Below are 13,140 nucleotides of genomic sequence, written 5' to 3' on the forward strand. Positions count from 1 at the left end.
TGAACCCACCCTAATAGATTCGGGTACTTTTAAGCCCGGGATATTTAAAACACTTTTCTCTAAGCAATATCCTCTTTGCTAACGATGTGCAATTGTTCGATTTCAGACCCAGTGCGCATCGCTCCGTGTTACAGACTGCAATCAGCTTCTCAGAGAAGCCTCTCGCGAAGCCATTCTTCGAGACGATGTCTGCACGGCTCAGTGCGGTTTCGTTTTGGCCGCATCGGAAGCATCAGCGAGGTTGCAATTCCCGAATTCAAATGCGTTCCGGGGTTTCCCCTCGCCGGGGAACAATTTGAGAAACCTTCCAACAGCAGCAACGTTCAACGGTTTCAAACTGCCGGATCTCTCGCAGTTTATCGGTTAAATATACGCCGCGACCAGGTCGCGCATTTGTTCAATTAATTTTTAAGATCAAGCATGGTGAAGGTGAGGAGCGAAAAACGCAACCAATCGCATCGGACAATGCTTGGGGATATGATCATGGATCTGCAAAGGCTAGAATACTCAAAGGCGGGAAAAAGGAGATTCGTAACGCGTGTAAAAGCTCAGAATTTATGCGACAATTCATTCTGTTTCCTGTGTTATTATCATCGCGGAAATATTCAGTCCGTTAGGTATCATCACCGTAGTAATCGCTGTAGGTCCCAAATTGATACTGTTCTTCGGACGGAATCGTCATTCCGAGTTAGATTATGTCAGGATCTAGATCGGCAATACGCAGTGACGTGGATTGCGAAAAGTTCGGGTCATCTGCTTGACGTCGGAAAGAAAAGGTAGAGTACAAATATAACTGATTGTGAGCCCGTTATCGTTATACCATATTTCGTTATTATTATCCACTGACATTAGAACGGGAATGTTTGAAAATCAATCAATCCTGAAACTTGTTCATTTCACAATAGAACTGACACATAGAAGTATGTTATAATTTGGGGAAACCGTTGATAATTTGAAGATACTGTGACTTGTATATCTACCGTATATATTGCTGTGTATTTTTTATTTTATGTTTTTATTTTGGTCCCTCATAATCCGGTCATCGCCCTGAAAAAAATCCACAGCAAAGCAACTCGATATGAGGATCGATTATTTCTGTATGAATAGATATACATACTATATATTATATTATACCTATAAAAAAGTTGCCTGTACGAAAAATGTAAATATAGAAGATAATCCCGCGGTATTTAGTTATTATAGAAAATTAATACCTATGTTATACTTCTGTGTATAAATCAATTACGATATCGACGGTAGGTATAAAATCGGCCCCGCGTGGTTACGCATAATAATTATATTTTGTTTCTGCAATAATCACGCTAAATTGTGGATACAATAATTTTTCATGTGCGAGTGTTGTATCCACAGTTAAATTTTTGGTGATTATTTTAGAAACGATAGAAAGACGCCGTGACGGCTTGTTAGGAAAGCTGCATCTACTACAGAATACTGCCACAGAATGATGTTTCATTATTTTTCAACAATCTTTTAATCCGGTTGAGAAAAAAAAAATCCGGAATATCATATCCTTATAAAAATTATAATAAGGACATTGTTACACGTGCTAGAATTTATATAATATATGTTATTAAAAGTATGTATAATAATGTTATTTACAGCGTTTTCTATTGTACTAACGAACGCTGTTTGTATAGATTTTAATTTGTACCTAATTATTGTTTTGTTTTTCTAAATAAAAATAGATAATATATATATACATATACACACGCATAGCTATAAGCCGCTACAAATTCTCATAGTAACACTATACACATAGATATGATATCACGTGTATGTGTATATTAATAATAAATTTTAATTATTATTTTTTTCTAAAATACACAGGTAATAGTTTCGTCTTTATTCGGTTCATCATCATGTAATACGATTTCATTCGACTGTAACATATTGTATTTTGGACGTATACGATTCGGAAGTAATGTTATTCTCGTACAGTATTCTTGATAATGAAAAAAAAAAATTCAGATCCCTAACGAACGCATAACGACGAATATAATTCAATGATTAGGATGATTTAGCTGATTCAGTTGTTTATTAGACTTTTTTATTTCACATCTTTTTATAGATCATTGAGGTGCTTAAGAAAAAAAAACGTACAGACGAACGATTATTACAACTATATTTTCGGGACCTTATAAATATGAGCATGAATATTATGTACAGAAGATTTCTTCATAAGCTTCCCCAAGCGAAAATACAGTTTGAATTATCCTTCGATACGGGAAATTTTTTTAATTTTCTTTTATTTTTCTGCTTTTGAAAAAAAAGGTGTACAATATAGTTTATATGGCATTATAACTATACTGCATGTCTCATTCAAGTGAAAAAAATTAATAAATACAAACTCGTAGTTCAAAAGCTTCTCATACAGAGTCACCGATATGACACGAATTAACGTAAGGTCACTTTTGCTTCTTAATCGCTTTTCCGCTCAGCTCTTTAGGAAAAGCCGTTCTAATAGAAACGATATCGAGATGAGTAAAATCTGAAAAGAAGCTTGATGGTTGTTCAATAAACTTTTAAGATTGCGATAACTGTAAATCTTGAGAACATATTCAAACGCAACCAAGAGCTTTGGAATATTATGAAACTTATTCCAACAAATACAAGTTTCTCAACGTTCATTTTTCATATTCTCCTATTTCACACTTTTATGCTTGATGATGACGAGCAAATTTTCAATTCCGAAGACACCAACCTTCAAATTAATTAGATATATAATTTGGTTTTCTTCTAAAATTTATTTTGAAGGATTTCGCGCGTCTGTTATCACGGAATTTGGAATTTTTATTGTTGCCAGACGTTTATCCCCGCGTCAAAATTCATCCTGGAATAATCTAACGGTCAAGACTATCATCTGAGGTATGAATTGAGATATGGCGTTTAGCTTGCCGAGACCTCTTGCTTGTTATTGAGTACAGCATTTTCTGGAATCATTGGAGTTTGTTCGATACAACGCCATAGGCCGTAGGTTTTTCCAACGGTAGTTTGCCAAAGCCTCAGCGTCCCATCCTCAGATCCGCTCGCGTATAATTCACCATCCGGAGAAAACCGAACGCAGTGAACAGGCCCAAAATGTCCCTTGAAAGATTCTGTAAACATAAAAAAATAAAAAACACCACATCGTGAGGAAAAATTTCGTCACTATAAACTATGAAGAATTTTTCTAAAAATCAGTTAAATGCACGAAGTTCAAGGGGAAATAAGGCACAGGATTGAAGCCTCTTAAGAATGGCCTTATATTATAAACGCCCAGGCATGCTGCATGCTGTGACCTCAGTTCTGTATTGTCATTCCGTTGTTGGCTGATGAGAGAATTACTAATTGCGGTTTGCTGCTGCGAGAATGAATAATGAGTGTAGGTAAACAGAAAATGTACTTATACGCTTAGGGAAGAATTTTATGAAGTAAAGTAGGAACATTGATAAATGTTAAATACCGTACCGATTTCTGCTCCAGTGCTGTAATCGAATTTGTACATTTTCAGATCTTCTCCTCCGCATACAAATATGCTGCAGTCTGGATGTAAACTTGCGCTGTTCACTTGAGTAGGAACAATAAACTCTCGGATCTTGGTCAACCTGCAATCAACAAATCGAGTCAGGTGAGTAGGATACAAACTTTTCAATGCAGCAATATTTTTTCTGCTAATTCTGGAAGAAATGGCAGATGAAAAAAAAAAAGAAAACGAGTAATGCCGATGCATTATTCTCCTTCCTCGTGTTGTAAACAAGTTGCCTGTGCCAATTGCAAGTAGTTCTCTTTACCAGGAGATGAAAATAAATGTACAAGAGCCCAACTTCCTTCTAGGCCATGGCTGTTCAAGCCAGGGACATTGCTGATCAGGAAGTAAAATGGTCTTCATTATTTGAAAGTAAAAACTGTCCACTCTGGCACGGAACCAGACCTTGTACATCCATAAATGGCTGGATATCTTTCATGGCAAATACCTCTGTTCCTGTTGCACTCGATACAGCGCAATGAAAGTTCATGTTAGGTATGTACCGTTACCTCTAATCTTTTCTGAGCCGATGAAATCTACAATATTCAACGGCTGCAAATCGGAATTTCTTGCGTTGTTGACTGCCTCAGAGATTATTTACTTTTTTTCATACGACAATCGGCGATGCAGAATTATAATTGAACTTGGAATCCAAGTCGGGCGGAGAGAGGGTTAATACTCACTCTTTGCTATCCCAAAACGTGACGACGTTAGAATGAGTTGTCGTAATGATGTTGCCATCTCTGGAGACTTCCATCGAGCTGGGTGTAGCTGGAAAATCGAGTCTTTTCACTTCTTGCCCGCTGTTTCTATCCCACAAACGCAGGCTTTTGTCATCGGCACAGGTAACCAAAGCGGTATCATTTTTGAAAAAAGTTACATGCCTTATGCCACTAGTGTGACCGGAAAATATCTGCAGGGTAATAAAATACGTAATTAGTAGTCAAGTTATACTTTCCCAATTGTCTTTGGATTTTTATATTCCAAACAAATTTATACTCACTTGCGGCGTTGCTTCCGGCTTGTTTAGATCGTAGATTTTGACTAGCTTTTCATTGGAACCAGTACACAGGTAATTTGAGTCAGAACTGAAGTTGACAGACTTAACTATATGCTTGTGCTGAAAGGAGTGAATTTCTTCACCCTTTATCGCGTCCCACACCTTGGCATTGAAGTCCGCAGCGCCTGTAGCTGCTCTGGTGGCCTGTGGGTTCAAAGCGACACCCCACACTGCCCCTTTGTGCCCCTCAAACGTGCCGATCCAATCCCCAGTGTCGCCCTGCCGCAGCATCGGCTTTCCATCTGTAAATAATTATTCATATTTTGTTACCGCTGACATATTCATATACTCATTTTTCTTCCCATTTTACAAATATTCGGCTCACTAGAATGTTTGTCAATGTGTACTACGATGATATATCCTAGATTTTAGCCATATAGTGGTAATTTCTTCTATACAAAATAGAGACGACGTTGAGAGAGGTGGGGGAGTGGGATTATTAGGCATGCATTTCTAAGGTTTAGTTCGGGGTCAGACACCGTAGATGTGAGGGATGATCCCGCATGCGACACGTCTGGCGACAATAGGTAGGTAGGAATCGGTACGCTCAGCTATGAGGCTGTAAAATTTTTCTATCGAACTTATTTCTAATTTATTGATTTTTTCTCATTGGCAACAAGAATTCGCCGACACGCTGATAAAGCTTGTAGCATAAAGCGTGCAGCGTCCATGTGCACCTTGTGCATGTGCCTCTGTACACGAGTGTAGCCTGGGCCTTGGGCATATCGTTTGAAACTAGGCCAAGGCGAACCAGAATGGAATGGACAGCCAAAGCGTGAAAGAGGGAAAAAAAAATAAAACATTGTTTGAAGAGGAGGAGAAGAGGAGGGGTAAGGAATTGAGGAAGAAGAGGAATTTTGCGAAAAAACAGGCATAAATGACAGGTAAAACCTAAGAGTGTCTAACGAAAAGGCGAAATATGACGATGAAGAAATAATTCAATTCCAGATTGACGGGAGAAATGAGTGGATTCGGAAGCGCATAAGCGCGTAATCGAGGCGTTATTTATCCTTACCTTTGCACGCCGAAATTAGGTAGTAGCCGGACTCCGTAACATCGGAAAAGGCTAGATGAACGACGGGTCTCGTATGCCCGCTACAGGTTAACGGTGTCTGCCTCAAATTCGCCATCATTTATATTTTAACGTGTTGATATGAAACGCACGCTGTCGCCGTAAAGCGCGCACTAAATATCAACGCACAATGACGAGAGTTAAGTTTACTGGAAGTTTTTTTGTATTTTTCGGCGCCGATTCCTCGTTGTGGAGACGCAACGGCCTCTCGCACACGATGCTTCGCCGTCTTGACGCTCGTAGACGTTTACTATCTTGTCTCTTATTCTTGAAGCCCGTAGTCGGTGGTAATAATCGAAACGATCTGACCGACTGACTGACGACTCGACTCGACTCGACGCGATACGCAGCCAAGTTCAGACTTCAGGGTCTTTGGCCAGGAAATCATGGCCGCCAGTCCTCCCTGCAACTGCGAAGTGCAACGACGACGCTTTCATGGACCGACCATGAAATTTCTATCCAAACTTGACGCCCCACACTGCAACTTCTATGTCTTTTATTTTTTAACCGGTAGTAAAACGCAGATCGCGACGCGCACACACAACGCGAAAGGACGCTGTCAGGGCAGCCTCTTTGTGCGACTCGGCTGTTTTCGAACGTGACATTTTTAAATAACGAATCTGCAATGATTATAATGCATCCCAAGGCGAACTTGTTCCGGTAATTTTCTGCTCCGGTTTATGGTACTCGTGTACACACGATCAGGTCTGGATTTAATGAGAAAAAGTTTACCAGATTAGAATTATGAAAGTTCGAAGTTGGTCGCTACCCCTGGAACCTAGCAACCATATATACATTAACGCGGACAGTAATACCAGTTGTCTGCCTGCAGGAGCCCCAATCCGTAAAAACAAAAAAAAATTTAGAAAATGGACTTGTATACTTTCGGATTTTTTCTTCAAACTTTACAAGCATTTTATAGGCGATTATTCAGAATCCTTAAACAATTATTTGTATTCATTTAGGAAGGTGTTACAGCACTTTGAAAATGACTAACGCAAGACTGTTTTTAAAGAATTAAATGATAGCGTTGCAGTCGTTTGTTATATCCTAGAAAAATGTATGCCTAGTTCTTCAAGGCATTCAGTACGTGTAAGAATATTTAAAAAAAAGATTTGGAATTATCTTCTAAATATCTTTGGTATTTTTTCGCTAGAATGATGAATGACGTTGCAATTGTGCAAGAAGTATTACTTATAAGGTTGATCAGGGACGGTCTTTAAACGATTGCATGCAATATCAATCTTGCAGATGATTGTAAATGATTTTTTTGCGCATTTACAACCGTCCATAGTATGAATAATACGAAAATAACGAAAAAAATTAGGATCGGAAGGTAAATGAAAGAATTCACTCGAGGGTAGATGTTCTCCTTAATTTTATTCAGTCCGATGTATCTTTAAAAATAGAATTAAAAAGTTCTATTTCATTTACTACAGAGAAAATGTACGTACATGTGCAGTTCGCATTAAAGAGATTTCACTCAAGACATGAGAATATAAGCCTATCATTTTTCCGGTTCCCCTCGCCTCTAAAATTTCAAGGGTTGAAATGCGAGTCAGCGTGAAAACGGGTTTAATTTGAATGGCCGGAAAATTACGGTGACATTGATATCCCGCGGGCCAGTGAAGAATGTTCTTCATTTCGAAGGACTGTACGGGGAAACTTTATTTGCAAGAAATTAGACGAGAAATGAACTAGGTTTCGGGGTTATTTGGGATATAAATTAAGCGAATATACCGTACACTGCATACGCCGGAGAATCCAAAGAATTCATACGCGTCATTCTACATCTGCTATAATGACCTGTCGAATCGTTCTATGGATTCTTATCACCGCCAGTAAAAATGATTTACACGCAATAGTCATTTTTTATGACTATTCATTTTTACGGGAGAAAAAATATTCCAAAAGTCTGCCTAATCGTCGAAGTAAAACACGAAGTAGAATAATAACGAAATCTAATTAGCGCCGCGAAACGTGGCATCCGATCGCGAATCAGGCATCGATGCGTAACTGAAAGCAAGCTATTTTAATTAAATCTCAATGTTCTAGATAAAGAGGATATATATTTGTATCAGCAGATTGCAGAAATATATGCAGAGGGGGGTGGCTGACTTCACGCCGATAGAAACTCTTTGCGAGGTTCTTCATATTAATTAAAACACACCGATACACGTGCAAATTTTATACATGAGTTTCGCGCTCGCTGATAACTTGGGTGAATCTGAGACCCAGCGTTAATTAACGGTCATAAAAAATATACTTCATGTATCGTAAATTGAAAAATCGTAATTCGTAAATCGATGAAAAATTATTCCCTCGCACACCTATTTTATTACAGAAATTATTTCGTTCCGATGCTACGGAGCGTTTTACTTTTTCACACCATATCGTCGAAGGAATAATATTTTCCTACCTAAGTCCTTTTCCATTTTACGCGGGTCCATACCATCTTTTTTTCGTTGTCTTTTTCTTCTTCTTCTTCTTCTTCTTCTTCTTCTTCTTCTTCTTCTCGTTCTACTTCTTCAGGATGTTTAAAGAAAACGAGGTGAGAATCGGTGGAGAGTGAATAGAAAATGACAAAATGTTTGGAAGAAAAAGAAGAAAGAAAAAATAAAAGAAAAAAAAAACGACAAGTGAGAGGTTTGCTTAAGACGCCGGGACCACTGTGGCGACACTTTTTAAAAATTTAATTAATCCTCTTCCCGTAAAATTGTCGGCGACAAAAATATTGAACAGCGAAATTGAACTGCTGAGCAAACTCCGCAGTCGCGTGGGAATAAATGCGGTGCGAGAGGCTTTGTACCGCATAGAACAACATACGCACGGTGTATTGACTCGGTGAATATTTAATCGCAGCTTTCGTTATAAACGACACAGTTTACAAGTGCGTGACAGCGGGCTTATAGGAATATTTCGAGAACGCAATTTCAACAATCAAAGCGTAAAGCGGAAAACGGTACGGAATGAAACAAAAAAAAAAACAGCAAAAGAAAAAAAAACCACCCAACACCGTCAACGCTGTGAAACAATCATTTTCGCCGAGTGGTCGCTGATCCAATTTTCAGATTAAATCGTGAACGTTGTTCTGCAATTGCGGGTCGAAATGATTCTACCGTGAGTAATTGTCGAGTTTTGAGTAACGAAAGAGAACAAAAAAAAAAAAAAATTTCGTCCAGGCTTACGGTTATAAAACACGAAAAGTATAACCTGGTCAGTCAGTTATTTTCACGCTGGGCTGAGCTGCGCGTGCAGCAGCGTGCAAAAATTTTATTTACCCCGCGTCTCCGCAAATTCTCTTCGCCCTGCTGTAATATACGGCAAAATTTGTCGGTTTTTTTTTATTTTTTTTTATTTTCTTAGAAACGCTACACAGGCATCGCCGATATCTGTTGTATTTGAAGCTATGCGGCTCTGTGTCAGCAATTTGTAAATTGAAATTGCCAAAAGACGGTGAAAACAAAAAAAAAAAATTGTAATTCCACTCATGCTGCAATTAACTCTAAATCGACATGATCAGCCTTCGTCCTTGTTAATCAACGTTGGATGGTATAAATTAGTTTAATCAGATGAAAATATTATCTCAACCGATATTGTTAAAAGGACGAAAATCATATTATAGAGAAACGGCATATCAACTACGATCTGTGAGAAAAAGTGAGAAAAAAAAGTTGTTGCCGCCTCTGGAGACGAGAACGTAAAGCAGGCAGCGTTACCGGGGGTTGAAAGCGCCTGCGCGGCGCAATTGTGTAGTCACGTGATCGAATTCGCACACAAACACACTGGACGAAACATGTATTGCAGAACCGAAAGATTCGAGCTCTCGTCTCCGCAGTCGGGCTTAGACTCGCGTCAGGGGAGCTTGTGGGCGAATCCCCTTCTAAGCGTGCACGATTATTTAAAAAACGTAGTAAACAAATGAATAATATTAGCCATTCGACGTACAGGTTTACGAACGTAATTCGATAATGGATAAATTCGAGTGATTTGAAAACGGTATTATAAAGAAATCTGTGCTGTTTGACGTTGTACGGATAAATCTGTTCAAACTTACGGCGGGAAAAGTTGTTCGTTTGAAAACAAAAGAAACGAAAACCGAACAAGACGTAGTTTCTTTTTATTTTTGTGTCCAATATTTATTTTCGTTTTTCGGCTCATATTTTGTGCAAATATGATTATGACCGTGAAGTTTTTACTGATGGTTGTTGGGCTGGCGGGAAACCGTTGCTATGGAGGTGAGTTGAAGAAATATTTTTTAATAAAATAACAGCGTATGTACGTACATTTACCGACGAAGCAATTGTAGCTTGAATTTTGTGTTCTTTGAACACGCGTGTTGTAACGCCTGCCAGGTGGCAACACGCAGTGACTTATTCTGCACGCGTGTAATAATAACACAAGCCTGCGACATATAACTTTTAATTTACCCTTAAAATAATAATGCTTTTTTTTAGGTATCAGGTATGTTGAATTAAAATATAGCGCTAGCTTTTTTTGCAGCACATTGAAATTCATTTTTATCCAAGATATACATATTTACGCAGATTTTTGAACAATTTTTATGAAAAAAGAAAAAATATAACGAATATAAAAGTGAATGCGTAGTTATCAAATGAAGAGCGTTAGTTTTAAAGAAGACTTAAGAGTCTAGATAAGTCAAAAATACTTATGATATATTTTTCTATTTCATTCAAAACTCCTGTTCAATATTTTTCTCTTGTACTTACGTACTCTAAATATGATTAAAATCACCATAAACAACAACTAGCGAGGGTATATGAATATTCAAATATTATCACTAAAATTAATACATATAATTACCACAGAAATTGGAAGTTAACTCGAGTATTACTAAGAAAAGAGTAAAAAAAATTCTACGAACATTTATGTGATAGAATTTTAAGAAATTATTTTTCATCGTTTCGTTCCTAATACCTAACCAAATTATTAATCAGTTTTGTCACGGGAAAACCATCACAGGCCTGTGTTATCTTTGTAATCGGTTTTTCTAAAGACCCTCGAAAATTCACCGGCGCATTGCCAAATTTATTATCACAACCATCGTACAGAATTTATGCAGCCGCATTATATATATCACAGCTTTATATCGCTTACTGTATATCAGGATCGTGGAAAATTAACTTTCAGTTTTAGAAGCGACCGCACATGAATTTTCAACAGCACCATGCGCTATAATCAACACGAAAAACTGCGGCTTCTTCTGCAGCGTTCATTCTCGCGGAGCAAAGCCGTTTGTCTCACCCTATTATGCGTCCTCTTTCTTTATTCATACCGTATACATGTATTACGCAATGAATAATTTAATGCTGCTTTGTTTTTCTCTTTTTATGATACCAACATTCTTCCTCTCTACACTTGTAAAATATTTTGCAATCGTTATCGCGTGTTTCCTATTGGTGAATTTGTAATTTATGGGGTAGTCCAAATGAACGTGAACAAGGTTTAACGCCGATTCATTTCCCACTTCTAATCTACCAAACATACATTTTCTAATTTTTTCAGAAAATTTCCACCTGCCGTTCAGGAGTTGGTATTTTAAATCTTATCAATCTCAAAAAATGTTGAACTTTTTGCGAACTTTCTTTGACTAGAAAAAAATTAACTTTTTCACATTTGACGCAAAATGGGTCCGGCTGTCATTTGGGAGCTACGCTTCTTTTTGCACATCTATATGTGCATGTTATCTTATTGTAACATTTGGCTGCAACTTTTTTTTAATCCATTTTTCATCCGATAACGCGCACATTGATGTGTAAAAAGAACCGTAGCTCCCAAACGGGGGCCGGGCCTTTTTTACGTCAAATGTAAAAAAGGTTGTTTTTTTTTTAAGTCAAAGAAAATTCACAAAATGTTTAGAATTTTTTGGAGAACGCGATTTTTGAGAAAACCGATTTTTTGCGTTTTTCGTTGAATACAATGACTTACGATTTACAGAAAATTCTGAAAAAATTATTTACTCCTAAACGACAGTTGGAAAAAATCTGAAAAAATTAGAAAACTTATATTTGGTGGAGTAGGAGTAGGAAATTAATCGGTGACCAATTCGGTGGGGGTCGGGGTCAAACCATGTTAACGTTCGTTTGGACTACCCCAAATATATATATATATATATATATATATATATATATGTGTATATGTAAATTTCGAAAAATTTGCAAGTTATAGAATTTTTACTCAGAAAATTCCTCTCTTTGGTTACATAGGATTCTTTTACCTTTATACCTTTATAGAAAACTCTTTCCGCTCAGAGATAATACTCGACGTATCTGGTATACCCGCACATATATATATATATATATATATATATATATATATATATATATATAGGTATATATGATATAATATCTATGTATACCGATGCCTGCGTATTATAGTTGGAAACAATCTCCAGTCTAGGGGAGTATAGAATAATGACGGTAATGGAGAAGGGTAGAAATTCGTATACCTATCTATCAGTATGTATGTGTATGGATTGTATATATGTTTACCTTATATCCCGCGGCAGATTGAGCCCGAACGACGAAGGGGCTGAACTGTGGGAATTGCGAGAGTTCTCGCAGGATTTAAAAGATGAAATAAAAAGATCCATATTGTTATTGCATTTCGCTCTGTCTATAATATACGAAAAAATTTCTAGGCTGTTGTATAATTATACTTATCTTTCGAAAAAGAGGAAAATGATAAAGTTCGTATCGTTTTTTTTTGTTTTTTTTATGCAGATACTCTTTACCCGAATAATACCGATACACATGTGAAATTAATTACGTACCCGCGAGACTTGCGGTATTTCAAAGGTTTGTAACCAATGACGAATAAGTGAGAGAGGTTCATTTCGTAAAAAAAAATTCGAAGGGACGGATTATCCTGCATGTACGAGCCTCTCGCCATCATTTAACTCGTCATACGTCATGTTCAAACTCAGCCAGGGTCAATTTCTTTTTTTATTCACCGTTTTTTCTCATTCCCATCATTCCTCGCTGGCATAGCCGGGACGATGTAATTTCGTAGATTTACGCCCGAATGAGATCAATCATTTACGCTGGAATATGAGGAAAGTTTCCACGATACTTCAACGACCTATTGTATGTTATGTATGAATTTAAACGAAGAATAATGATACGTGCGTAATGGCGATATCGTGTGGTTTAAATTAAAATTGGAAAAAAGTTTCTTCGAACTTTCGCATTAATAATAATAATTGCAATATTTTAATCGCCTCAGTATATAATTTACCATGTATAACAATTGTTAGGAAAGAAAATTCGTTGTTGTGCAGGTGAGAACAATACTTTCGAAATCATTTGATTTTTTCCCACTCCTCTATATCTCTATTATGCTCGGGTAATTTTTTTTTTTTTTTAGATATTTCTTTCCTTTTTTCGTTTTTCTCGGTAGGTATGTACCTACTTCTATCAGTCACGAGTGTCGGAGAAGAAGTGACGTGACGTGATTCCGTTC

The 13,140-nt window shown here is 37.3% G+C and overlaps 3 protein-coding genes and 2 long non-coding RNA genes across 6 annotated transcripts in view; 4 read left to right on the forward strand and 1 right to left on the reverse strand.

Moving 5' to 3' along the window:
• Positions 1-2,277, forward strand: part of LOC107218115 (peroxidasin homolog pxn-2) — a 37,668-nt gene extending 35,391 nt beyond the window's left edge. For both annotated transcript variants that reach the window (XM_046731760.1, XM_015655876.2), the window contains one exon: positions 107-2,277. In XM_046731760.1, coding sequence (XP_046587716.1) covers positions 107-367 — 261 coding nt within the window. In that variant the 3' untranslated portion in view covers positions 368-2,277. The remainder of the gene's footprint in view (positions 1-106) is intronic.
• On the reverse strand, positions 2,276-6,208 carry LOC107218105 (serine-threonine kinase receptor-associated protein). Its single transcript, XM_015655856.2, has 5 exons — positions 5,602-6,208; positions 4,530-4,828; positions 4,210-4,439; positions 3,469-3,605; positions 2,276-3,116 (listed from the first exon to the last, which is right to left on the reverse strand). Exons 1-5 carry the CDS (start codon positions 5,717-5,719, stop codon positions 2,908-2,910), a joined length of 993 nt encoding a protein of 330 aa, XP_015511342.1. The 5' UTR covers positions 5,720-6,208; the 3' UTR covers positions 2,276-2,907.
• Positions 3,515-4,386, forward strand: LOC124292943. Its single transcript, XR_006902902.1, has 3 exons — positions 3,515-3,628; positions 3,835-4,021; positions 4,157-4,386. It is a non-coding gene; the product is annotated as an uncharacterized LOC124292943 (long non-coding RNA).
• On the forward strand, positions 5,066-5,608 carry LOC124292944. The gene is made up of 3 exons (XR_006902903.1): positions 5,066-5,113; positions 5,207-5,470; positions 5,535-5,608. It is a non-coding gene; the product is annotated as an uncharacterized LOC124292944 (long non-coding RNA).
• Positions 6,209-9,505: 3,297 nt separating the features above from the next.
• The window catches only part of LOC107218098, a 39,946-nt gene continuing 36,311 nt past the window's right edge, over positions 9,506-13,140 (forward strand). The window contains exon 1 of the mRNA XM_046730716.1: positions 9,506-9,896. Within this exon, the coding sequence (XP_046586672.1) occupies positions 9,833-9,896 (64 nt within the window). The 5' untranslated portion in view covers positions 9,506-9,832. The remainder of the gene's footprint in view (positions 9,897-13,140) is intronic.

Source organism: Neodiprion lecontei, chromosome 2 (genome assembly GCF_021901455.1).
Source record: "Neodiprion lecontei isolate iyNeoLeco1 chromosome 2, iyNeoLeco1.1, whole genome shotgun sequence".
NCBI classification, from domain to species: domain Eukaryota; kingdom Metazoa; phylum Arthropoda; class Insecta; order Hymenoptera; family Diprionidae; genus Neodiprion; species Neodiprion lecontei.

What these genes read in the sequence shown, in the direction of transcription:
- LOC107218105 (XM_015655856.2), bottom strand. Translation starts at nt 5,719, where the DNA reads ATGATGGCGAATTTGAGGCAGACACCGTTAACCTGTAGCGGGCATACG. An exon ending in AGCCGGAAGCAACGCCGCAA is followed by an intron (nt 4,440 to 4,529) that starts GTGAGTATAAAT and finishes ATTACCCTGCAG; the next exon opens with ATATTTTCCGGTCACACTAG. An exon ending in ACGTTTTGGGATAGCAAAGA is followed by an intron (nt 3,606 to 4,209) that starts GTGAGTATTAAC and finishes TGTTGATTGCAG; the next exon opens with GTTGACCAAGATCCGAGAGT.